The 25,692-nt window shown below is 48.3% G+C and overlaps 1 protein-coding gene across 6 annotated transcripts in view; it reads left to right on the top strand.

The window, feature by feature from the left end:
- The first annotated feature begins 11,907 nt into the window (after nt 1–11,907).
- Nucleotides 11,908–25,692, top strand: part of ARRB1 (arrestin beta 1) — an 83,304-nt gene continuing 69,519 nt past the window's right edge. Inside the window, exons 1-2 of one of the 6 annotated variants that reach the window (XM_023538939.2) lie at nt 11,918–12,035; nt 19,064–19,162. In XM_023538939.2, the coding sequence (XP_023394707.1) occupies nt 12,016–12,035; nt 19,064–19,162 (119 nt within the window). In that variant the 5' untranslated portion in view covers nt 11,918–12,015. The other 5 variants (XM_023538938.2, XM_003420034.4, XM_064288692.1 and 2 more) reach the window with 5 other exon arrangements.

The raw sequence follows: 25,692 nt of genomic DNA, 5'->3' as shown, positions 1-25,692 counted from the left end.
ATTCATTCATCACAGCTAAAAGAGGCTAAGACACCTCTATGGACTACTCAGCTCTCTGGAAAACTAAAGATCACTTTAAAACATTCAAGTGGCCAGAAGCAGGCAACACCTGAGGTAGACAGCTGATCCCAAGATCATGGAACAAGGCTCCATGAATCTCGCTGAATTTTGTGGACTTTTCTTCATAACAGTAGCTATTCTTATGTTATTAACAGTGCTTATGTGGCATGAAATGTTTTTAAGTTTACAAATCAATACTTTTAATATTATTGGCAAAGCCTCAGATCTCTTACCCAAAATCCCCTACGTTTTGGACAAATGCTCATTTAGCCGATATAACTAATTGTCAGAGTATATTTGGAAGCATCTCTTATGTTAACTACTGGAGCCTGGAAAAATTAGGATTAAAAATTTCCTAACAGAGAATTGGCTTATGCAAGTCAACCAAACCATTTCCTTTCCCAATAGACAAACAGGGATAGGCATGTTATGTGCCTTATTTGGATATGCGTTTTTATATGGAGGATAAACTTATTTAAGAAAAAAATCCAACATCGAACTTTATACTTGTGCCCTCCCATGTTTAGATAGTTGGAATATATGGGGTCAGTGTACCCTTGGTACCCTTGGGATTCCATTAAACATCCATTCATACAAAGACAGTTTATATAGGACTAGTGAATTAAAATTAATAACTGTACATAAGAGACAGCCTATGAATAATCCCATCTCTGATAGACCTGGATGGGGCTGATCATTTCTTTCTTTCTTTTTTTTTTTTTGCTTAACTCTTTTTTAATTTTTATTGTGTTTTAAGTGAAAGTTTATAAATCAAGTTGGACTGTCATACAAAAATTTATAAACACCTTGCTAAAAAAACTACTAATTGCTCTCCCCCAATGAGACAGCACACTCCTTCCCTCCACTCTCTCTTTTTGTGTCCATTCAGCAAGCTTCTGACCCTCTCTACCCTCTCATCTCCCCTTCAGACAGGCTGATCATTTCTTCAAGCATTTATTTGTTCCTACTTAGGGTATACTATAATTAGAAAAATCTATTCACAATCTATCTGCCACAATGGCTCAGATTGCTGATAATGTTGCTGACGGGATGGCAGCTCAGTAAAAAACTTTATAGAGTCCCTCATTAAGGTGATCCTTGATAATAGAACAGACTTTTTATTAGCCCAACAAGGAAAGGTTTGCTCCATTGCCAATACCTCTTGCTGCTCATGGATTAATACATCTGGGGATACAAAAAAAAAAAAAAAAATTTTTTTTATAGACTTCTTTTATGTGGTTACCTAATTGTATTGGTTCTTAGCTGTGTTCTAGATTACAAACTGGACTCTTAATTTTAATTGTGTTGTAATCATCATAGGTCTTAGTATATTTTCTCTGATATTAGTGTAACTACACCAGTGCACAGTTTTCATGGTATATCTTTTTCTATTCTTTTATTTTCTGTCCATTTGTGTCTTTATATTTAAAGTGCATCTCTTGGAGGTAGCATACAGTTGGGTCTTTTTTTTAATTCTTTTAATTGGAATGATGTATATACATACGTGCGCATATATGTATGTATATATTATATATATATATATCATTGATTGAAATTATATACACACTTAATGGTGTGACAGAGACTGGAGGAACCTCTGAAACTATAGCCCCGAGATGCTCTGTTAATCTGTTAATCCACAACTGAAACCATTGCTGAAGCCCACTCTTCAGACAAAGATTAGACAGGCCTATAAAACAAAAAATAATACACAAGGAACGTGCTGCTTAGTTCTAGCAAATATATGAGACCAAACGGGCAGTTCCTGTCCAAAAGCAGGATGAGAAGACAGGAAGGGACAGGAACTGGACGAATGGACACAGGGAACCTGGGGTGGAAAGGGGGGCACATGCTGTCATATTGTGGGGATTGCAACTAATGTCACAAAACAATATATGTATAAATTTTTGAATGAGAAATTAACTTGAGCTATAAACTTTCACCTAAATCACAATAAAAAAGAAAAATATATATATATCATTGAATAAAATTAGTTTTATGTATTATATATAAAGCTAATTTTAATCTGAGATTAAATATATCTAGCTGTATATATATATATTTAAACCCATTGCTGTAGAGTCAATTCCAACTCATAGCAACCCTATAGGGCAGTGTAGGACTGTTCCATAGGGTCTCCAAAGAGTGGCTAGTTGATTTTTTTTTTTTTTAATAATTTCTATTGTGCTTTAAGTGAAAGTTTACAAATTAAGTCAGTCTCTCACACAAAAACCCATGTCCTTGCTACACACTCCCAATTACTCTCCCTTTTTTTTTTTTTTAATGAGACAGCCCACTCTCTCCCTCCACTCTCTCTTTTTGTGTCCATTTCACCAGCTTCTAACCCACTCCACCCTCTCATCTCCTCTCTAGAGTGGCTAGTTGATTTGAACTGTCGACCTTTTGGTTAGCAGCCAAGCTCCTAACGACTGCACCATCAGGGGATATATATATATATAAAACCAAAAAAAAAAAAAAAAAAATCAAACACATTGCTGTTGAGTCAATTCTGACTCATAGCGACCCTATAGGACAAAGTAGAACTGCCCTATAGGGTTTCCAAGGAGCACCTGGTGGATTCGAACTGGTGACCTTTTGGTTAGCAGCCACAGCTCTTAACCACTACACCACCAGGATTTATATATATATATAAATATATATTTAAATATACATATAAATCCTAATATATATAAATATATATTTACATATATATTTATATACAGATAAATGCTAATACGTATATAAATATATATATTCATATACATATAAATCCTAATATATATATATTTATATTTAATATATATTTATATGTATATTTAAATATATATTTATATATATATAAATATATATTTAAATATACATATAAATCCTAATATATATAAATATATATTTACATATATATTTATATACAGATAAATGCTAATACGTATATAAATATATATATTCATATACATATAAATCCTAATATATATATATATAAATCCTGGTGGTGTAGTGGTTAAGAGCTGTGGCTGCTAACCAAAAGGTCAGCAGTTCGAATATATTTATATACGGAAACCCTGCTGGTGTAGTGGTTAAGTGCTACAGCTGCTAACCAAAGGGTAGGCAGTTCGAATCCACCAGGCGCTCCTTGGAAACTCTATGGGGCAGTTCTACTCTGTCCTATAGGGTCGCTATGAGTCGGAATCGACTCGACGGCACTGGGTTTGGTTTTTTTTGGTTATATTTATATACAGCTTATTTTAATCAATGAAAACATGCATTCAGATACAGATACAAGGATTGCCTAAGTAATTTTAGTAGTAGTCATGTGACTGGGGCAGCCATGGATATGTCCGGAGGTCTTCAAGGCAGAGATGTGCATGGAAGGCCCTGAGGGGTTCACAGGTATCCTTGAGGTATTGGGGCATAGTCTTTACTGTTAAGATACGGCACTTCTTAGGTCTCAGTGGAAAGCCTGAGCTATTTACCAAGTTCCTATAACTTAGGGAGACCCAAACGTCAAATTTTCTCTTCCCTGTGGTGGGGCAATCTCTGCAATCTCTGCTCAGTTATTTTGGCTTTCTAACTGTTGCTTTCCACTAGGCTCCTTGGAGTTATACCTTTGCATGTACAGTAAGAGGTCAGCCAAGGAGCTGAGAACAGTCTATATGGAGATTTTGTGGCTTATAACCCCTCTGTGGCTATCCCCCTTTCCTTCAATTTCTAACCGTCTGTTGTTTTTGTTGTTGTTAGGTGCTGTTGAGTCGGTTCCGACTCATAGAGACCCTATGTACCACAGAAAGAAACACTGCCCAGTCCTGCACCATTCTCACAATCGTTTTTATGATTGAGCCCATTGTTGCAGCCACTGTGTCAGTCCGTCTCATTGAGGGTCTTTCTCTTTTCTGATGACCCTGTACTTTACCAAGCATGATGTCCTCCCCCAGAGACTGATCTCTCCTGAAAAACATGCTCAAAGTATGTAAGATGCAGTCTCACCATCCTTGCTTCTAAGGAGCATTCTGGTTGTACTTCCTCCAAGACAGATTTGTTCATTCTTTTGGCAATCCACGGTATATTCAATATTCTTCGCCAACACCACAATTCAAAGGCATCAATTCTTCTTCGGTCTTCCTTATTCATTGTCCAGCTTTCACATGCATATGAGGCGATTGAAAATACCATCGCTTGGGTCAGACACACCTTAGTCTTCAAGGTGACATCTTTGCTTTTCGACACTTTCAAGAGGTCCTTTGCAGCATATTTGCCCAATGCACTGTGTCTTTTGAGTTCTTGAGTGCTGTTTCCATGGCTGTTGATTGTGGATCCAAGTAAAACGAAATCCTTGACAACTTCAATCTTTTCTCCATTTATCATGATGTGGCTTGTTGGTCCAGTTGTGAGGATTTTTATTTTCTATGTTGAGGTGTAATCCATACTGAAGGTTGTGATCTTTGATCTTCATCAGTAAGTGCTTCAAGTACTCTTTACTCCGAGCAAGCAAGGTTGTGTCATCTGCATAATGCAGGTTGTTGAGTCTTCCTCCGATCCTGACGCCCTGTTCTTCTTCATATAGTCCAGCTTCTAGGATTATTTGTTCAGCATACAGATTGAATAGGTACGATGAAAGGATACAACCCTGATGCACACCTTTCCTGACTTTAAATCATTTGGTATCCCCTTGTTCTGTCCAAACAACAGCCTCTTGATCTTTGTACAGGTTCCTCATAAGCACAATTAAGTGTTCTGAAATTCCCATTCTTCACAATGTTATCTGTAATTTGTTACAATCCACACAGTTGAATGCTTTTGCATAGTCAAAAAACCCAGGTAAACATCCTTTTGGTATTCTCTGCTTTCAGCCAGGATCCATCTGACATCAGCAATGATATCTCTAGTTCCATGTCCTCTTCTGAATCCGGCCTGAATATCTGGCAGTTCATGTTGATATACTGCTACAGCTGCTTTTGAATGATCTTCAGCAAAATTTTGCTTGCGAGTGATATTAATGATATTGTTCGATAATTTCTACATGCAGTTGGATCACCTTTCTTGGGAATAGGCATAAATATGGATCTCTTCCAGTCAGTTGGCCAGGTAGCTGTCTTCCAAATTTCTTGGCATAGATGAGTGAGCACAGCCAATGCTGCATCCATTCCTTGAAACATCTCAATTGATATTCCGTCAATTCCTGGAGCCTTGTTTTTCTCCAATGCCTTCAGAGCAGCTTGGACTCCTTCCTTCAGTCATTTTGGTTCCTGATCATATGCTACCTCTTGAAATGGTTGTATGTCAACTAATTCTTTTTGGTAATATGACTCTAAGTATTCCTTCCATTTTCTTTTTTCTTTTTGTTGGGTCATGAACTCTTAAAGTTAAAATGAAAGAGATGGACACTTGTAGGGAGCTTTACATTTACCCTAAGCCTCTGGTTCATACATTTTTTTAAATCTCCAAGTAGAAAGTGTAAATTAATAAGAAACTATCGAATTTATGATACTTTGCTTATAAAGAGCTTAAATAAAAAGAAATGTGGGTATCTGTATTTGGGCATTTTGTAATTGACCAGGCAGTTCATTAAACCTAATGTACCCATATTTATTTTAGCCAAGAAAAATACACGTCAGGTAATACAAGAAAAAAATGTATATTCTCTTTATTATAGGTCGTAAAAAGGCAATATTATCTGAGGACTAATCCTCTGCAAAACTTCTGCATCTGACTTGGTTTTATAAACTTACTGTAGTGATTCATTTCTTCCCTTTCTCCAAACACCTGCCTAAAACCTACGTTCTTTCTCTCAACAAGCACGCTCTCCTACCAATGCACTCAGTAATTTCCAAATGACAGATCTGGCTAAATATTTTAAGTAACATAAAAACTATAAGAGTTAAAACTAGGTCCATTCTGATTACTTATAGATAGTTCACATATATTATCTCCAAGAAAAATACTGTTGTTGGTAGGTGCCGTTGAGTTGATTCCGGCTCGTAGTGACCCTATGTGACAGAGTAGAACTGCCCCGTGGGGTTTTCTAGGCTGTAATCTTTTTTTTTTTTTTATAACTTTTATTAAGCTTCAAGTGAACATTTACAAATCCAATCAGTCTGTCACATGTAAGTTTACATACATCTCACTCCCTACTCCCACTTGCTCTCCCCCTCTTGAGTCAGCCCTTTCAGTCTCTCCTTTCTTGACAATTTTGCCGGCTTCCCTCTCTCTCTATCCTCCCATCCCCCCTCCAGACAAGAGTTGCCAACACACTCTCAAGTGTCCACCTGATATAATTAGTTCACTCTTCATCAGCACCTCTCTCCCTGCTGCTGACCAGTCCCTTTCATGTCTGATGAGTTGTCTTCGGGGATGGTTCCTGTCCTGTGCCAACACCTTCCATTTTCTTTTGGTACTATTTTCTAGGGAAGAACATGCTGTAACCATCTGGTGGCCCCAAATTTGATCCTCTGATACCTCAAGTCACTAAGGCTGCAGCTTTCTATTTGAGTTCTAGCTTCCCTGTGCTGCACAGACTGAGGAATATCCTCAGGGAGAAAGCATATAAAAGTGGATTTCGCCCAGTAAGTTTCCCATCTTTCAAAGGTAGAGTTCCCTCCAGTTTTTGACCGGTTTTGTTTGCTCTCCAGAGCCTTCAAATATTGTTTTTTGTATTTTGTTCAAAGTTTATATTGTTAATGTTAGACTGATACAAGGTACTCCACTATTGCTGGAATGGGAAGCACTGTTTTTAAAAGCTACCAATTACTAAGGCAACCTGAACAAGAATATCTGACCCCTAATTGCACCTCCTAGCCCTGAGCTCTTACTGTAACTATTAGGAATCTACTCAAGCTGCATTTCCCAGTGACGTGCACATCTGTGTTTTTTTGGCTGCGCATTCTCTAAAATCCTTTCTTATTTTTGGAGAATTCTCCACCATATGTGTCCTCCCAGTACGGATGTCACAAATGCCAGCTACATAGTTTCTCAGTGTCCCTAATAGCAAGAGAAGGGTCATATGAACCTAGGCGGAGCCAATCAGATGCACTGGGGATATTGATTTAAGGGTGTAGGGCCAGCAAATAATCCATTTTGATGGCAGAGGCCATATCTAGTTTCTGGGGCAGCAGTGGGGTAAGGTTGGTGCTGGCAGTAGTGGGGGTGTGAGTTGTGTCCATTGTTCAGCAGAGGAGCTGCCCGAATATCTTGCCAATAAATTCGTTTTATGTTTAAGCCAGCCAGAACTGGTTTTTGCTGATTACAAATGAGAATCTTGAATTGTTCAGCTAACGATAAATACCAATGATTCCACCACAAGGAAATGGGGAATGGAATCTTGTTAGACAAACCTAAAATAGCCCGAAGCTGCCCAGTCTCTGAGCCTACTTCCTTAGGATATGGTTGCCATCTTTCTTCCCAGCCCCTCCCCCACCCTCTCTATGCTTTGGCCACAGATCGCTCTGAATTCCCCCAAAGTGTCATGCCCTTTCCTTCCTCCCTGGCTTTACAGCTGTTATGTGTCCTCTCCCTGAAAGGCAGTTACCATCCTCCCTTAATCTGCTGACTTTGCCTCCTAATTGGTCTCTTCTCCTGCAACCACTCTGGCTCGGGTCCAATTCATTCTTCACACAACAGCCAGAGTGATCATCTCAAAACACGTGTCTGATCATGCTACTGCTCTGCTTAAAATCCTTCGAACACTCTTCATTGGTCTTTGGTAAAGATCATATTCCCTAGCATGACGCTTCAGGCTCTGCATGGGCTCTTGCCTGCTTCCCAGCTTTACCGAGGAATATTTACAAGGGAGAATTCTGGGACTGGGTTGCTACGGATTGAAGTGGGCAAGGGAGGTGTCCAGGATGACATCCAGATTTGCGGTTGGGGCAGAGGTGGTGAAGGTCCTTAGTTTCTTATCTACTAACATCTCAAAGGGCTGTCAACCTCAAATCCTTTGTTGAACAAGGAGCTGAAAACTCATCCACTTACCCATCCACCCACCTATCCATCCACTCTTCAATCTGACATTCAACGACATGACCAGGTAAGCAGATGCTTTGGGTTTGAGCCCAATCTTTACCTTTCATTTACTATATCATTGGCCTAGGCCCTTTCCCTCTTAAAGCCTCTGCTTTCTCATATATGAAGCAGGAATAATACTTCATTTCTCTCTCTCTTTTTTTGGGTAAGGGATTATTATTAAGTGGTAAATTTCAGGCATATGTCTGGCCCAAGTCGAGACATAGTCGGAGATGACCAACTCCTATGGACCTCAGTAATAGAATCCTTTTGCCTTTTAGAAAAATCACTCTGGTGTTCAGCTAGAGGATGCATTAGAAATGGATTGAGATGGGAAGGAAGGAGTACTCCAGTCCTCACAACCTCACTTCCCGTATGTGGGGATGTAGCCTGTGTGGACGCTGGAACAAACAGGCCCTGCCCCAAATCTCTGAGTCATTTGGATTCTCCACAGTCCACTGACAACGCCTCAGCAGGTGCTGTTGGCTCTGCCTCCAAATATATCTGAACTTCTTACTTCTTTTCATTTTTGTGCCACCATACTAGCCCAAACCACCACCCACTCTTTCTTGGCTACTACAATAATGTGGCGCCCTGTATCTGCTCTTGTCTCAATCCAAGTTGTATCCATTCAACAGCCAGAGTGACCTTTAAAATGTAAAGCAGATACTGTTACTCCTGCCTAAACCCTCCACTGGCTCCCTGACTCCTCACCCGCACCTATAAAGCATTACCTGATCTGACCCCCGCCAGCTTCTGGTCTACCACTCCTTCCTTCCCTGTTCACCCAAATCCAGCCACATAGTCCTTGTTCTTGCCCATTAGAAAGGCCAAGCTTTTGTACTTGCTGCTCCTTCTTCCTGGGAAGCTCTTCCCTTGACTCTTCACATCGCTGGTTCCTTACCTACAGGTTTTAGCCCAAATGTCATCTCCTTGAAGAGCCTTTCTGTAAGTACACTGGCCCCCAGGCACTCTATTTTATTACCATTTTATTTTCTTCATAATACTTATTACTGTCTTAAATCAAGTTATTTATATTTATAGAGTTCTCCTCAATGTCACTATTTTTAAGTGTATATTAATTTTGATTTTACAGGTAATACCAGAATACATTCTCCATAGAGCCTGACATATTATCAGGAGGGATCAATCCCTGAAGACTGACATTATGCTCGGTAAAATAGAGGGCCAGCGAAAAAGAGGAAGACCCTCGATGAGATGGATTGACACAGTGGCTGCAACCATGGGCCCAAGCATAGCAATAATTGCCAGGATGGTGCAAGACCAGGCAGTGTTTTGTTCTGTTGTGCATAGGGTCACTGTGAGTCAGAACAGGCTCAACAGCATCTAACAACAACAACAACAGAGCTTGACAGGTAAAGCAAAATACTCTTCTTACTCCTCTTCCCCCAGCTTAGATTCCTCATTGAAATGAAAGCCACATTTGTCTTCTTGGTCACTGATTTTTAAGTTCCTAGAACCATGCTTAGCACATAGTGGGTCTTCAATAAACTGTTATCGAATGAAGAATAAATTGTGGGTTAAATTCTGGTCTACTATTTATTAGCTCCGTTTTGGGGAGGGCACAAGGAAGGGAGGTCCAAAGGAGGCTATGGACTCAAGCAAATTACTTAGCTTCTCTGAGCATCCATTCACTCATTTATAAAATGGGGGAAAGAATATTTATTTCACATAATTTCGAGCCTCAAGTAGTGCCAGACACACCATACACCCCCTCATGAAGTTTACAGGCTAGTGGAGATGTACTGGAAACCTTGACTGTTGACTCCACAGTCTGCCAATCTGTTCAATGTCCCTACAATGCTAGAGTCAGGCTTCTCAAACCGGCTGGAAAGAGCTGTTCTGGATTGGGTGTGGGGGCGGGGAGCCCCAAACCATCTGATGCATCTTCCTAGACTGTTTATTTTACTTGAACGTAATTAAAAATGTGATTTTTGTAGTAAAATGAACATAAGTATTTATTGAGTGGAATTAAGAATTTGCTGACAAATGTATTGCATGCATTTTTATAACAATTAAAAAAAAAAAAAAAGGACAGGAAAAAAAGTCTGCCTGAATTTTTAAATAAAGTTCAAAGGTGCTTTAGCATCAGCATGGGGAGAGCCACTGGAGACCATGTGGCTTGGTCGAACCCACGCTTTAGAAGTGGGGAACTTGGGGTGCAGAGAGTGGCAAGACCTGGCCTGTGCATCCTGTTAGGGTCCTCTCTGGCTCACCCAGTGAGTCTCTTGTCATCATAGGAGAACTCTGGTCTGCTGTTCTCAAGATTCCTGACCACTGCAGAAACAGCAGGGGCTTCCCCTTCTTTCCCTTTGGAAGGAGAATGGGGCCCAGAGGTCAAGGCCTGGAGGAGGGTCCTAGGCCTAAGTGCACACTCTCCTTGCACCTAGCATTGCCTGGAGCCTGGACCACCCTGCCTGCCCATCAGTCCACCCCTCCCAATCTAGACATAATTATGGTAATTATACTGGGATATCATTACCCAACTATATATAAAACCAGCATAGGTAACTGCTTCTGAGCATAATTACAGGAGATGTTTACAGACCCACAATCGCATCAGAGTAAATGATAGCTTCCTTTCCTCCCACTAATACGCCAATATTAGGGACCCATCAGGGCCAATTAGCCAAATCCCAGCAGAGCAGGGGTGGAAAAGACCTCACACTCTCCTGCTACCTACAAATCAGGGTCTCAGCCAGCCATTTCCCTGGACACCAAGAAGTCTGGAGAGGGATAAGCCAACATTTACTGGGTACCTACCGTGTGCCAGGCCCTCAGGGGGAGTCCAGCAAACACAAGCAAATTTTTTAAATCTATGAACAATTCTGAGGGACAGTATTGGTATTCCCACTTTAAAGATTTGGAAGTTGGCACTGAGAGGCCTGTTGTCCAGGGTCACCAACAGCTGGTGGTGGAGCTGGACCAGAGCGCCTTCCACGACGCTACCGGGCCAGGCCAGCCTCCTGGCTCGCAGCCCCGAAGGTTCTTTGCTCCCTTCACATACTCCTTATCTTCTCCTCTCACAGCTTCCTCTTCCCGCTGCCCTGCTCGCCTCCCGCCCCCTTCCACCCTCATCAGTTCCCCAATATCGATGTTGTTTTCGCCTGCCCTCTCTGTCCCTTCTTCCTGCCTCTATTGGGTGGTTGGGTGTTATCTCTCAAGTAGGGGGTGGCGTAGGGCGAGGGCCTTGCCAGGCATGCGGAGTCTCAAGCCAATTCCCTTCACCCCCGCCGGGGGGCGCCGCCAGGGGCTTGGCCCCGGGGTGCGCCGACCTTCGGCTTCCACCCACAAGCACACACAAAGGCTGTCTCCAGTGTGCGCGGGACAGCTCACTAGTACCCACGGCAGTGCGTACACACGCACAACTGCATGAAGACGTGCACACTCCTCCATCCACACAAATACACTCCCAAATAGGCCCGCGCACACCGCCGTGTCCACGCACTGCAAGGCGACATATACTCTCGTGTGCACACACCGCACACATATACCCAAGCCGGCGTGTATCTTCACGCACACACACACGTACGCGCACACAGTTGGGCACGCACCCTTGTATACCGGCAAATGCAGACCTCGGGGCCCTGACGTGTATCGCTGCCCTGCCCTCGCGGCTCTCTGGGCGGTGCACGCGCGAGCGCGCGCGCACACACACACACGCACGCACTCACACACAGATACACACACGCACACACACACACGGACAGACACACCCCGGTCGGCTCCACGCCCCTGGCCGCGGCCGGGGCTCTGCGCGGCGCGGCGCTGCTGGGCTGCAGGCGGGGACCTGGACGAGGGCGGGGGAGGAGGCGGTGGCCGGGCGAGCAGAGGAGGCGGAGCAGGCAGTCGGGAGCGGGCTGGCCCGCACTCCTCCTGCCGGCCGGGGATTTTCCAGCCGGTACGCTGAAGCCGTGGACCTCCCTGCCGCCGCCACGGACCATGGGCGACAAAGGGACACGGTGAGTGCTATCGGTGGCCTGGTCTGGCGCGCGGGGGGGCGGCCTAGGCGATAGCAGAGGCGAAGGTTGTAGTCCGCGTCCTGGCGCTGCGTTTGCAGTCACTCCAGGACCGCTGACGCCTGAGTCCGCGGGACCCTGCTCACCTCTGCCAGGGGTCTCTTGTGTGGTCACTGGCAGGGGCCGCAGGCGGGGGTACCCAGAGGGTGAGGACCGGGCCGCCCCAGCTGCCTCGCGGCTCCTTACCGAAACACACACACACTCACTCACGCGCTGACACCCAGTCCTGGCCAGGCAGGCGCAGAGACGCATGGGGGCAGGTTGACACACAATGGCACACACTCATGTGGACACACGGGGCACACGCACTCATGGGCACACTCATGACAGCACACACAATGACATCCACTGTCACACACTTATCACATATAGTGACACACTGTCACACACTCCCAGATACACACTGTGGTATACATTTGGCAACACATTCATGCTGACAGTCATGCTGGCATAGGTGGGTACACACCTAAACATAGAAACATTAATACCTCATGCTGGCGCACAAACATTGGCCCTCAGTGACACACATGCACACTGTCACTTGCACTCACTGTAATACTTTTACTGGCACACGCGTTGTCACCCTCACTGACCAGACACACCTGTGCTAGCACAGATCTCACCAACACGGTGGAACGCAAGACCACACCAACACTGACCCACACAGACACACGTCAGACTGATGCCCACACAGACTGGCACCCCATAGGCACCAGCAAGCGACCACGGGGCTGCTGACACACTCCCTCCAGTCCCCACATGGTAAGAAATGGAAACACATATACATCATACAGGGTGGGGGCGCCTCGCCTGGAGCCTGGGAAAAACAGGTCCTATGGACTCTTTTCCTTTCCCTCTGACCTCCTGAGGCCTGGGGTGGCTGGCCAGGATCTGTTTTGAGCTAGAGATGGGGAGAGGGGCTCCTAGATAGGAGCCTGCCCTAGGAGATTAGACTAGGAACCGGAGAAGTTATGCATCTGAAACGGGAAACTGGGACAAAAGGGGCAGGGGCGGGGGCTGGGGCAAGGTAGCCCCTGGGAACAGCCCTGTGGGACCAAGACAAGCCCTGGTCTGGTATTCAGCTTTGTCACCCTGCTTCTATCTCTACCACTCTTTCCACCCCCTTAGGTTCTGCTAGCAGCCTCTCCCTTGTCTCTTCCTCTTTCCTATCCCTTTTTGCTACTTGGACTTTTTCAATTGTCCCTTCTTTACCTTCTATCCCCGGTCCCACTTCTCCCCCCTCTCCTCCCTCCCTCCATTCTCTTTCCCTCAGCCCTCCCTCCCTCTCTCTCCTTCTTTCCAGCAATTATTTATTGAGAGCCTACTGTGTACTAGGCACAGTGTGGGGTCAAAGACTTGCAAGATGCATTCCTTCCCGGAAGGAGCTAACGGACTAGAGAGAAACCGCACTAGTGGTCGTCACCTTCCGGACCACTGACAAAGCAGTTTCTTACCCACTGCCTTCTGAGATCTCAGTAGCAGGAGAAAGGTCCTACAGAAATTATTTCCATTTTCTGGAAGAAGAAACTGAGGCTCAGAGATAACTTATCCTTGTAGTGTTTAGAAACTGCTTCTCCACCATTCTCCTGACAGCTCTTCCAGGAGGTTAATTTTCCTTTTCCCGTTTTCCAAAAGATGAACTGGAGAATTAGAGAGGTCACCTGGCTTGCCTAAGGTCAAGAGGGGTCAGAGGCAGGGTAGAGGCTGGAACCCACCTGCTCCGTTTCTCTGTGGCTCACTTTTGGGCATTGCCAAGCCCCTCATGGGCCCTGGGTTTGGGAGACAGGGTGGCGTACCTTGCTCTGTGTGTGGGGCCCAGGCTTATGGGGGAAGCTGCGGAAGATCACAAAGCATCTGCATTCACCCTGATGGCTACTCTCCATCAAAGAAGGCCTGGCCAGCACTGTGGTCCAGCTGTCTGTCCTCAGCAGGAGGGTGTGTGACTCCTGCATTCTCCCTGCAGGACACAGTGGGGGCCAGGAGTCACAGCTCCTGTCCTTTGTTCCGCCAGTGCTGCTTCATGATCAGGGTGATTCAGCCCCTCTTGGGCCTTGGTTTGCCTCTTGGTGACTTGCGGAGAAGTGTCATTGCTCCCCTGCTGGCTTGTTGGCAGAATGCGTTCACCATGAGCAGTCAGGCCCCAATGGGCACCTGTTGGAGACCCTGTCTCTGGAGCCAGGGCTTTTTCCATCACTCCTCCACTGTGCCTCTAATTCGGTACAGAAACTTGGGGACCTTGGGCAATTGCCTTCAGCTTTCTGGACCTCAGTTTTCCCATCTGTAAATTGGAGCTGTGAATTGTGCTTATTGAGTTCACAGTGTGTGGATTCCTTGCGCTTACTGAATCCACTGGGAGGAAAGATGGCCCTGACTGAAGTCTAGAGCCAAGGCCTGGCTAAACTCCACCAGATGATCCTCCCTTCAGCCACCACCACAGTCCCAGGAGGCCTCTCTCTCCCTTTCCAGACAGGTAATCTGAGTAATTTGGTAGAAAAGGGCAAAATCAATAATGGGCCATGCCCTGCCTTGTTTCCTAAGCCTTAGGATTCTACTTGATGACTTAGAAGAGGGAACTGCCAATACCCAATACTCTAAGGATCAGGAGCCATCACGTGCATCCCTCTGCCTCAGATTGCACCCCCTGTATGAAAGTGACAATACAAATTAATCAGAAACTGCCACTGACCTCTAGGAACTCCCAGGACCAAGGGTGAAAGAGACAAAGACCTGAATGGGACTAATCCAGTGTAGCTATTATGATGATTGCTATAACACGGTGCTCTGGAACCAATCATACATTCTTCCAACAAATGCTGACCGAGAGCCTTCTGAGTGCCAGGGCCTGGGGTTCAGAGATGACTGACTCCATCCGCCTACAAAGCAGGTGATTATGATGCAGGGTGACACGCACCATGGAAGGCCTAAGGATGAGTCCCCAACCCAGACCTGGGCAGCGGGCATGGTGAAGGGAGCTTTCCTGGGAAGGAGGTGGCCTTGGAGCTACTGAGTTCGTCTAGAAGGATAGGGGGGCCAGGGGGTAGCACTGGGGCCGTCACTCCTGGTTGAGGGTACAGATGTGTAGAGGCTTGGAGGCATGAAACAACAAGTGCAGCCTGGGGGCTGGGCTGGGGGTGGTGGATGGGCCTTAGGAGGTAAGCACAGGCCAGTCACCCGCTGCCCGGAATGTCAAAGTAAGGAGAGAGAATTTTCTCCTGAAGTCAGTGGTGATTCAGAGAAGAGTGTGAGGCAGGGGAGGGATAGGAGCAGATTTTTGGTTCAGAGAGATGCCTTTGGCAGCAGCATGGAGAGTAGATGGGAGGGGAAGGCTGGAAGCAGGGGACCAGTGAGGAGGGTGGGGAGGAACCTGAGAGAAGATGAGATCTGAACTAAGGCTCTGGGCAGGATGGAGCTGAGAAGAAATATTAAGAAGGTGGAATCTGTCAGTCTTGCTTGTTGACTGGACTTGTGGTGGGTCTCTGGTATGTGTCAGGAGATTTATATGCATAATCTCATTTGATTCTCCCAATGATCCAGTTAAAGTAGGGATTGTTGTTCCCATTTTACAGACAAGGGACAAACTAGGAAAGGCAAGATAACTTGCCCATTGTCATTCAGCCAGTGAGGGTTGAACCTAGGCCTGTCTGTCCACAAAACTATCTGCTGCTCCACACTTTTGTCCCAAAGGAGGGGAGCTTGTCTGGCTCACAGTTGGCCTACCACTGCACCCCTAGCCTAAAGTTGTACGTCCCTACTGGGATGTTTCCACCAACTCAATTGGTAGCATGAAGGATCAGATTTAGACAGCAGGAGGAACTTCCTGAGAGGCAATGGGATGGACTGGAATTTCCTTTCCTGCAGATGTTTATGAATTCTTCTTTTTTCTGGGAGGGGGGAAGAGTACGGGTGTGATGGGAACATGTAATCACCAGCTCTCTGTGAACCTTGGCTGTCGTCTCTCTCGGTGGTTATGTCCAGTGTGACCCATCTGGGCTGCAATATGGGGAAGTCCTGTGGCTTTGGCCAGAGTTGCTCCTGGGGCTACTAGGAGCAGGAGCATTGAGCCTGGCCCACTGTATCTGATCCCCAATTCTGGCTGGCCTCTGCACTTCAGACTTCTCCATAGCCCTCTTTCTTCCAAGTTTGGGCCTCCTTGCCAAAGCCTTCCCACTAGCATGGGTTTTCAGGGATCCCAAGCCTTGGGCTTGCCAAGGTGAGCTGGTTACAGCTCACCTCAGGGCTGTGGTAATGGAGGAACAGGCTGGGTGGGAGTCATGGCCTCCTGGCCTCTACCAGGCCACCCTCCACTGATGCCAGAGTAACCATGCTGACTACCTCACTAGGGCCTACAGGGAGGGGCACGTTGGTGAGGGAGCTAGGGCAGCCAGCTTTAGGCTGTTGGGGAAGATACAGGGAGGCAGCTAGATAGATGGGTCTGGATCTCAGGATAGGAGTCAGGGTGGAAGACAGGGATTTGAGTCTTCAGGGTAGAGATGGCAGCTGGCTTCGGACAGTGGATGACATGGTACAGGAGAGCGTATAAAGTACATAAAGAAGATGGTCAGGGACAGTGGAGGCCTTGGATAGAGCAGATAAGATACAAAGGATTCCAATAGGAGGTAGAAAAGGAGCATCCAGAGAGGTAGGAGGCAATTGAGGGGAGGCTGTGTCCTAAGAGCAAAAAAGCAGGGAAGGACCAACAGTGGATGAGCTTGAGAAAGGCCCCTGTAATTTAGTCAGAAGGCAGTCACTGGTGACCTTGGTGAGAGGGATTTTGGTGAGGGTAGAGCCGGACTGCAACAGGCAGAGGAGGGGGAGAGGGGAAAGGACCCCCTTTCTTTTTTTATTGTGCTTTAGGTGAAAGTTTACAAATCAAGCCTGTCTCTCATACAAAAAGCCATACACACCCCACTGTGCACTCCCAGCTGCTCTCCCCTTAATGAGACAGCACATTCCTCCTCTCCACCCTGTACTCCCCGTGTCCATTCAACCAACTCCTGTCCCCCTCTTCCTTCTTATCTGGCCACCAGACAGGAGTCACCCGCATAGTCTCGTGTGTCTACTTGAGCCACGAAGTTCACTCCTCACCAGCATCGTTGTCTATCGTATAGGACAGGACCCTGTTTTTCTGCATGCCTGGAGCTGGGGGTAGGCCTCTTGGAGGCAGGGTGTGCGGCCCTGGGCTGGGGGTGATGGGGATCTGGGAGGGGCCATCCCATCCACCCCCTCTTCTGCCTGTGGCCTGTGGCCTGAGGCAGAAGCCTGCTGCCTGCATTCCTCCTAGGCTCAGCACAAAAGACTCTAAAGGTAGTGGTGGGGGGGACGCACATCGGGGGCAGTGTGAGTTGGTCACAGGGCAAGGCGGTGCTGAGCTCTGAAAGGAGGGGCATCTAACCCTGGTTGGGGGCCTTGGGGAAGGCTTCCTGGGGGAGGTGAACCCTGAGCTGTATTCTGGAGCCTGAGGACAGCCTAGGTGGGCGAGGGTGTTCTGGACAGAAGGACGAGTGTCTGCACAGGTGCAGGTACTGGGTGCAGGTGCGGGAGTGTGAGGGGAGAGGCCGCTGAGGTATGTGCCGCCTTGGCAAGCAGGCCTTGGGGGCTGGAGTGGTGGAGCTCTCAAGGCGCTTTGTTCACACCCCAGGTGTCTGTGTTCCCCAATTGGTGAGCTCCTTGTGGTTCCAGCTATTTTTATTTCCTGTTGGTTGCTCCACTATCTCCCTCCTGGTCTGGTTTATAGGAGATGCCTGGCAGAGGCTTGTTGGGGTTTGGACTGAACTCTTTTTTCCCTTCTTGCCTCTGCTCTTAGCCCAAGGCCTCCCTAAGTGTGAAATTAGGTCTTTCTAAGGATGGAAGGAAGCCATGTTTCCCACCAGATGAAACATCATTAGACTGGGAGCTGGGGGGTGGGGTCAGGAGTCCTCCATCAGACTGGAAACTCCTGGGGGAGTTGTACATCTGAATGGGGCTTCTGGTGATGAGGTCTGTCTCTCCCCCATCAGCCTGAGGACTCCTAAGGGGGGATGTCTTCCACATCCGAGTGGAAGCTGATGGAAGAGGCTGTGTGTTTGCCATCAGGCTGGAATTTTTGAAGATGGGGACCATTTCTTCCCCATCAGACTGGGTGCCTCTGAGGATGAGGCCTATGTCTTCTCCATCAGACAAGCTCCTATAGGTGGGAGCCATTCTCCCATATCAGAGTGGGGGTTTCCGAAGGTGAGGCCATGTCTCCTGCACAAGTCCTGGGATTAGAACAGGTATCATCTCTCTTGGTTCCTGGGCAGCCTCCCACCCTCCTTCTTGAGTGCAGGATGAGTCATACCCCAGAGCTGGCTTGAGTCTTAGGAGGGGGGTGTAGAACAGAGGGTGGGCAGGACAGGGTAGCTGCTTTTGAGAGGGGAACAAAGGACTCTTGTCCCAGCGCCCTCTCTCCCTCCCCAAGAGGCCCTGGCTGGGTCATCTCTCAGGAGACGGGCCTCCTTCCTGGGACTGGCCCCATCTTTAGTCCCAATTCAGAGGGACTGCTTGTTCCTTCCCAAGAAAGCTCATGCCAGACAAGGGCCCCAGGAGGCCAGGTCCCAGGAACGGGACGAGACAGTTTCCCGGTGTTCTGTGTGACTGAGGTCACCACAGCAACTGAGCAACTTTTCCTCTGTCTCAGGCTGGGCCAGGCTGTGGGGTGAGACCACAGCTGACCATAGGTCCCCCTACCGCTGGAGAGGGATATGTCTGCTGGTGTAAAGAGCCTCAAGTAAGTAGCATGCTATGGGCCAATGTCAGTCAGTAGGAGGCAAGTTCAACATCCAGGCTGTTCAGTGGCCTTGCAGGGTTCACCCAGAGGTCCAGAGACTATGTTGTTCAGGGCTCAGAGTGGGTGTGGGTCTAGGTGAGGCAGGAGTCCCTCTCATGCTGGCCCTGGGCCTCCAGCCGCACAGAGAGTCCTGTTGGTCCTTTAGCAGCTTCCCCACCTCCCCCAGCCTGTACAATCAGTGGACATGGACAAGTGTTGGCAAAGGACCAGAGGAGGGGGTGAGGAGTGGACCGCTGGACTACACCATCTCAGGAGGGTCCCAGAGGTATGTGCTCATGCTTACTCATTGCTGTGTGACCTTGGGCACAGAAATGACCCTCTCTGGGTCCTGGTGTCCCTCTGGAAGTCAAGTCCACCAGCATGTGTGAGGCCGTTCTCCCTGAGTCACCTGCCTTCTATGCTCTAGGAGGTTCTGGTGGGTTGGAGGGTGACCTTTCTTCTGGGGGGGCCAGCAGTGGAGCGGGGCAGCTCAGGCACCTACTACAGACCAGTGGGACCAAGGCCGACTGTGGAGCAGTGGATGGGGGTGGGGTGGAAGTGCTGAAGGCTAGGAAGGGGTCAACTCCTGCTTGAAAGAGTGGTGCTCTCTCCCATGGAATCAGGTTCTCGAGCCAGGGACACTCCACCTCTGGGGTCTCATCTGCTGCCTCCTGCCCTTCCCGGAATGTCAAAGTATCTGTAGTAACTGAAAGGTCATTCGTGGTTTCATTTGACTCAGCTCAGGCTGTTCCCTCCATATGAACACCCTTCCCCCTCTTCCTTTCAAGATTCTGTTCAGGGATCACCTCCTCCAGGAAGCCTTCTCTGTGTCTCCAGTCTACATGGGGCCCCTCCTCTGCACTCCCATCACCCCCTGTGCTTCCTTTACTCTATCATCTGAGAAGCATAAATCAGAGGTTGATTCACCACCTAGTGGTTAGGATCCAGGAAGAACCTGATTTCGCAGTTTCAAACCCCAACTCTAGGGGAAAATGATTACTTAAAAAAAAAAAAAAAATTTTTTTTTTTTCCTGCTGTACTTCCTTCATCTGTAAAATGTAGTGGTGATAGTGCCTGTGCCTAGGTTGTTGTAAGGATTAAATGAGTTAAAATATGTAAACCATGTGGACTAGCCCCTGGCACAGTGTTATGTGAGTGTTAGCTCTTAGGATGACCTCTTACTGGGTCTGCCCCGCTCACCAGACTGTGAAAGGCTATGCAACCAGGAGGGACACTGATGCATGTATGAGACCCCAAAGGGCTCCGCACAAGTCTGTCTTATCATTGGCCCTCATTATGTCGTCGGTTACCTGACCCTACACAATGCCCTTCCTGTTCTTCAAGGCATGGGTCACACATGGTTCCTTCCTCCAGGAAGCCCTCGTTGACGTGCAAGTGCTTTGTGACCTTTCTGCCATCATCTGTCCCTCTCGTGGCACTTATCCTTCCCTGCCTGCCTGGGTCCTGGTTATTTGTACAATTGTGATGTTCTCTGTATGATGCCAGGAACACCTCAAGGACACTTGGCCTTGGTCCACGTGTCCCCAGCACCTGTGCAGACCTGGCATGGCACTGAGCTCCATAAATATTTGCTAAGTGAAGGAAGCTGAATGTAGGTGTTTCCCTGGGAGAAGATATAGTTGAGGGGTGGACAGTGTAGCTGGTAAGGACCATGAGACATCGCTGCGGATTTCAAAATATCTAAAATGGTCCAGAGCCACAGGAATTAGATTAATCTTGATGACCTAAGCGGGGAGGGGAGGTGTCACTAGATGACCAACTTTGCCTTTCTAGGAGAATGCCTGGCAAGGGGATTGGTGGCCCCTTCCAGCCTCTGTGCCTTTCTTCCTGCTTTTCCCACAACATAGAATGCCATCCGGGCTTTTCTCTGTGTCCAAATCCTACACAGAGATTTGAGCTAGGCTCTGAAACAGGGAAATCTGGTTCTTCCTAGATCCTAACCACTAGGCTAATCAGCTTCTAATCTATGCTCATCAGATGATGGAGTGAAGGAAGCACAGGGGGTGGTGAGAGCCTGGATGAGGGGCCTCATGCAGCCTGGAGACTCAGAGAAGGCTTCCTGAAGGAGGTGATCCCTGAGCTGAAACTTGAAAGGATTATAAATAAGTGCCCCAGCCATGGAACCATTCCCTCCTTTACCCCCAGAGGGTGGGCTCTGTCCGTCATCCCCATCCTCAAGTGTTCACCTAGACTTTGTGAGGCCTGGGTAGTAGTATGGGGGAGTAGGGGTTCCTCTCTTTAGGGTGGACATCTGGTTCTGGCTACAGTGGTTCTAGTGTGGTCTGACCTGGCCTGAGAAGGGGACCATGGCTTCTAATGACCCACCGGTGATCAAAGAGCTCTTCATGCAGCTGGAGAGCCCTCCCTTGGCCATGGAACTCCCCATTGGTTTCCCACTGGGCAAGTACTCAGAACCCACCTAATTACTGGGGCCAGAGTTCTGGGCACTGGATCCAGCAGGCTGCGGTCATAATCAGCTAATTAAACTACCCAAGAATTGCTCCTTGGCCCAGAGGAGTGGAGGGAAGGGGGAAGCTTGGAGGAGATGGGAGAGGGAGGGGAAGAGAGACTCAGGAGGGTTTAGAGACTCAGCCTGCAAAGCAGAGATAGGAAAGGGAAGCAGGAAGTGGGGAAAGAGAGTGGGGGGACAGGGAGAGAGACAGACAGATGCAGAGAGAAAGTTACCAGGGGACAGCACCCAAGTGAGATCAATAGAGGGCAGGGGCTCTGGCCTGGGATACAGGGACCTTCAGTACTCCATTGTTGTTCCCGTGATGCCATGGGCAAGCTGCTTCCCCTCTTTGGGGCTCAGTTTCTCTATGTGTCAAGCAGGATTCTTTCCTTCTCTGTCCTGTAGCTGGAAGAGGAAAGGATGGAAAACAGAGGCAGGCAGGTGTAGGCAGACAGCTGGCCTCTAGGTCTCCTAGAAGGGGAGATGGTATGCAGTCTGATCTAGCCTGAGACTGAGTTGGTGTAGGTTAATCGCAGGGGAAGACTTCTGGTGGTAGCAGGGCAGGCTCACCTCCCCCAGGACAACCTGTCCTTGGACCTCGGTTATGCTCTGTCCCTGCCCTGTCCTCACGACTGCCCTGTGGTTCCCAAAAAGTGTCCTCAGCAAGTGACTGTTCCAAAGGTTGTCAGGGTCTTTTCCATCTGTCTAGGAATTTCCCAAGTAGCACCCCCAGGGTGTAGGGGAGGGGTTCCCCAGAGCAGAGCCCACGGTTTGAAAATGGATTAGAGTCAGACCCAGCCTTGCTGTTCAGCTCTATTGCTCACTAGCTCAGTGACCTTGGGCAAGGGTCTTAAGCTCTCTGGGCCTCAATTTTCTCATTTGGGAAATAGATGTAATAACAGAATGGGGTTGTTGTGAAGATTTAGCAGGCATAGGGTAAGGGCTTGATAAAAGGTCATTATTATTCAAGACTGGGAGGGGATCTCTTGGTTTTCTGTCTCTGTAGTTCCCCCTGCCCCGCCCCGCCACCCCCATTCTTTCCTCTCTGTACCCCTTCCCTGATCTGGCCAGGACTGTGCATACACCTGGGTCCCAGGGGTTGGGAAGCTTTGTTGCGCCAGAGGAGAAGCTTAGATGATGGCAGGAAATGGAAGTGAGATTGCCCAAGGCTGAGAGGGACAGGAGCAGTGTGGTGCTGGGGCAGCCCTGGCCCTCTCCATCTTGGCCCATCATCCACGGCAGATTCTCTAGGAGAAAGTGGGGAGAGCTTGGTGAACAGGAAGCCTGGGGCAGGGGGCTGTGGACCTCCTTGGCATCTTGGCTCAGGTATCTCTCCCTAAGCACCCCGACCCCCACCCCCAGCCCCTGGTATAGAGCCCAGAGCCTGGTTTTCTGCCAGGGAAGCCAGTGGACCACTGTTTCACACACTCAAAAAACAACAGCCCTTCCTGGTTCCCAACCCCAGGCGGGAGGTGCCTGTGTGGCTGCTGTGGAGGTCTGGAGGAGAGGTAGCAAAAGAGGGGAAAAGCCACCTCGCCCTACCCTAGCTCTTGGTGCTGAGTGCTGGGCTGTGACATGCCAGGGCCTCTGACTCCAAGGAAGCTGGTTACATAACACAGCATGACTCCAGGCTTCTTTCCTCCGTTCCTCCCCAGAGGGGTCTCGGAGAAGGTGCTGTCTTGCTCAGAATTACTGAGCCCAAAAGGTCACTGTGATCGTCCCCCTGCCTGGGAAGGGGAACTGGTACGTGCTGCCCACACCATTTCCATGAAGAACTTTGTGCTTCTTTAGTGCAGGCCACTGGGGTTGGCTCTGAGCCCTGCTTCCCTCCCTCTCCTTCCCACACTCCTGGGAGCAGAGCTGCAAAGGGGAGAGGCCTCGTTAGAGGAAACAGGCCCTGTTCTGAGACAATTTGCCTGCAAACTGCCCCCAGAGAGTAGCTGGCCTCTCTGCTGCCGGAGGGACAAATATCCAGCGTTTTCCGGTTTTCCCCTTTAGTTCCACAAGCATTTCTCCGGCACTTACTGCGTGCCAGGTCCATACCTCCAGGTAAGGCACACCCCCTGAAGTCACCTGGCCCACCACAGTGACGTGTCTCTCTCCTAGCGGGAAGGTGACTTAAGGAGACGTTCCACTTCTGTCTCCCACCTAACACTATACCCTTTCCCAGAGGCTGGGGGTCTGGCCCTCCTGGATCTTGGAGTGGCAGGAACACGATGACCTGGGATAGTACCTTTTGGGGTCCCCCGGGTAGGAGTTTGCAGAGCTGGTCTATATCCTTTCTACCCAACCACCCCTGCCCTCCAGAGGCAGTTGCATGAGCAAACACATCTCTGAGTATCTACCACATCTTAGGCCCTGTGCTGGGCACTCGAGATACAAAGAGGAAACAGGTAAGTCTCCGCCCTCGTGGTACTTACAGTGTTTTGGGGGAGAGGCTGATGAGGAAAGAGATCATCACAACATCACAAGTTGGGGAATGGGGGTCAGTTTACACTGGGGGCAGAGGAAGCCCAGTGGTTAAGGGTCAGAGGCAACTCCTCAGAAGAGGGGACATCTGAGCAGGTGAAGGTGAACTTGGGGTGATCCGGGGTGTCACTTGTTTTGGCTGTGTCTCTGTGACAGACATTTTCATCCAGGGCTGACTTCCTTCCTTCATGGGATGTTTGCGAACCCACCACGTGCCAGGCACAATGTCGGGCACTGGCTTCACCTGCTGCCAGTCAGGGGTGTCCTGGGAGCGCAGACTGCTTTAGGACAAAATACCTAGGGTGGAAAATGCAGTTCTGCCACACGGCACGACAGTGAATGTTTTGGGCCCGGACAGAGGAAATGGGGCAGGTGTATGAGGAGACCGTGGGCACGTGGAAAGTGGGATCTGCCCGGCAGCTGTATGGAGACAAAGGTGTCTCTTCAGCAAAGGAGACCCACAGAGCCCTTTTGCGGCCAGCGCTGAGGACTCTTACCAGGGGAGCCAATGGACCTGAAGTAGTCAGGAAGCCATGTCTTATGAGAAATGGCTCTGGGTTGGGGCTGTGGACCGGCAGCCAGAGGCTCCCAGGGGCCCTATAGCTCTGGAGGGCCGTCTCTGGTAACATTGAGGCCGAGTGGCCAGCGGAGAGGGCTGAGGTTCTCACCTCCCCTCTGCCTGTAGCTTTGTGTCTTCAGGCGAGTGTTTCAGCCTTGGGGACTAATGTCTCAGTCCTTTCTCTGTATCTGTGCTAATGGAAGTGCCCAGCACATTAGCAGGGATTACCAAATGGTTGATTTTATTGTCGGTCTAGGTAGCCCCAGAGCAGGTAGAAGAAACCGGCAGGCATTTTTAAACTCAGTGATAACTTTTTTTTTTTTTGCAAGAGTCGTTTTCTTTTTTTTAATATCCTAAAAATGACAAAGATGATTCCACATCATAATCAAGTGGTTAATATGCACACATTCATTTCTCACATTAATTTGAGTCCTGACTCCAGGGGCAGCGAGTCAGCATGCATACTTGAAATAGCCCAGCAAGCGCTGATGTTCACAATTTTGCAGGAATAACATGGTCAGAGCAAACTTCCTAGTAGGAAGAATTTCCAAAGAACCATGACCTGACCCCAGGCTGAGTCCTGACCCAGGCCACAGGCCAGCCCACTCCCACCAGCCCCAGCTTCCATCAGCGTGTAGTGCTGGGTTGGCAGTGTGCTGAGCGTCCTGGCAGCCCTCGCTCAGGGCACTCACCATGCATGGAGGTGGATGCAGGTCTCTCAAAGTACTTTCCTTCTCCCCATTCCCACTGCCCCGACTCAGTTCAATTCCCATTCCTGGCTTGGACTATTACAGTAGTTTTCTAGCTGGTGTCCCTTTGCTCAGTCTAAACCCCCCAAGACATCTCTGAGCCTCTTATTGGCTGAATAATCTTTCTGAAATTCATGTCTGCCCAGGTGCTTCTCCAGTTTACAAACCTCCCTGTCTCCTATAGGAAAGTCCACGTTCTTTAGATGGCACTTGAAGCCCATCATGATCTGCCCCAAACGTCCTTCCCATGCCGGTTTCCCAACCTTCCCACCACACACCCAACTCTCTGGCTACATTGACTTTTTTGGATGTTCCTCAATAGGCTTTGTACTTTCCACACCTCTGTGCCCTTGCTCAAATTGGTCTCTTTGCGTGAATGCCCTTCCGCCTCTGACTGGTGAAATTTTGCTTATATTTTAGGGTTGAACTTGAAGTCACCTCCATGCAGTTCCATTGAACACCTTGTGCTGGCTTCATTTTATGTGCTCTCAGCATGGTGCCTCCTTTGTGGAGCCTTCCTTTGACTCTGCTCTCTTTTTAGGCTGAATGAATTCCCCTCCTCCTTG

Source organism: Loxodonta africana, chromosome 7 (assembly GCF_030014295.1).
Source record: "Loxodonta africana isolate mLoxAfr1 chromosome 7, mLoxAfr1.hap2, whole genome shotgun sequence".
Classification (NCBI taxonomy): Eukaryota; Metazoa; Chordata; class Mammalia; order Proboscidea; family Elephantidae; genus Loxodonta; species Loxodonta africana.
The sequence above is the reverse complement of the archived record's forward strand: the minus strand, read 5'-3'. Positions and strand labels throughout refer to the sequence as shown.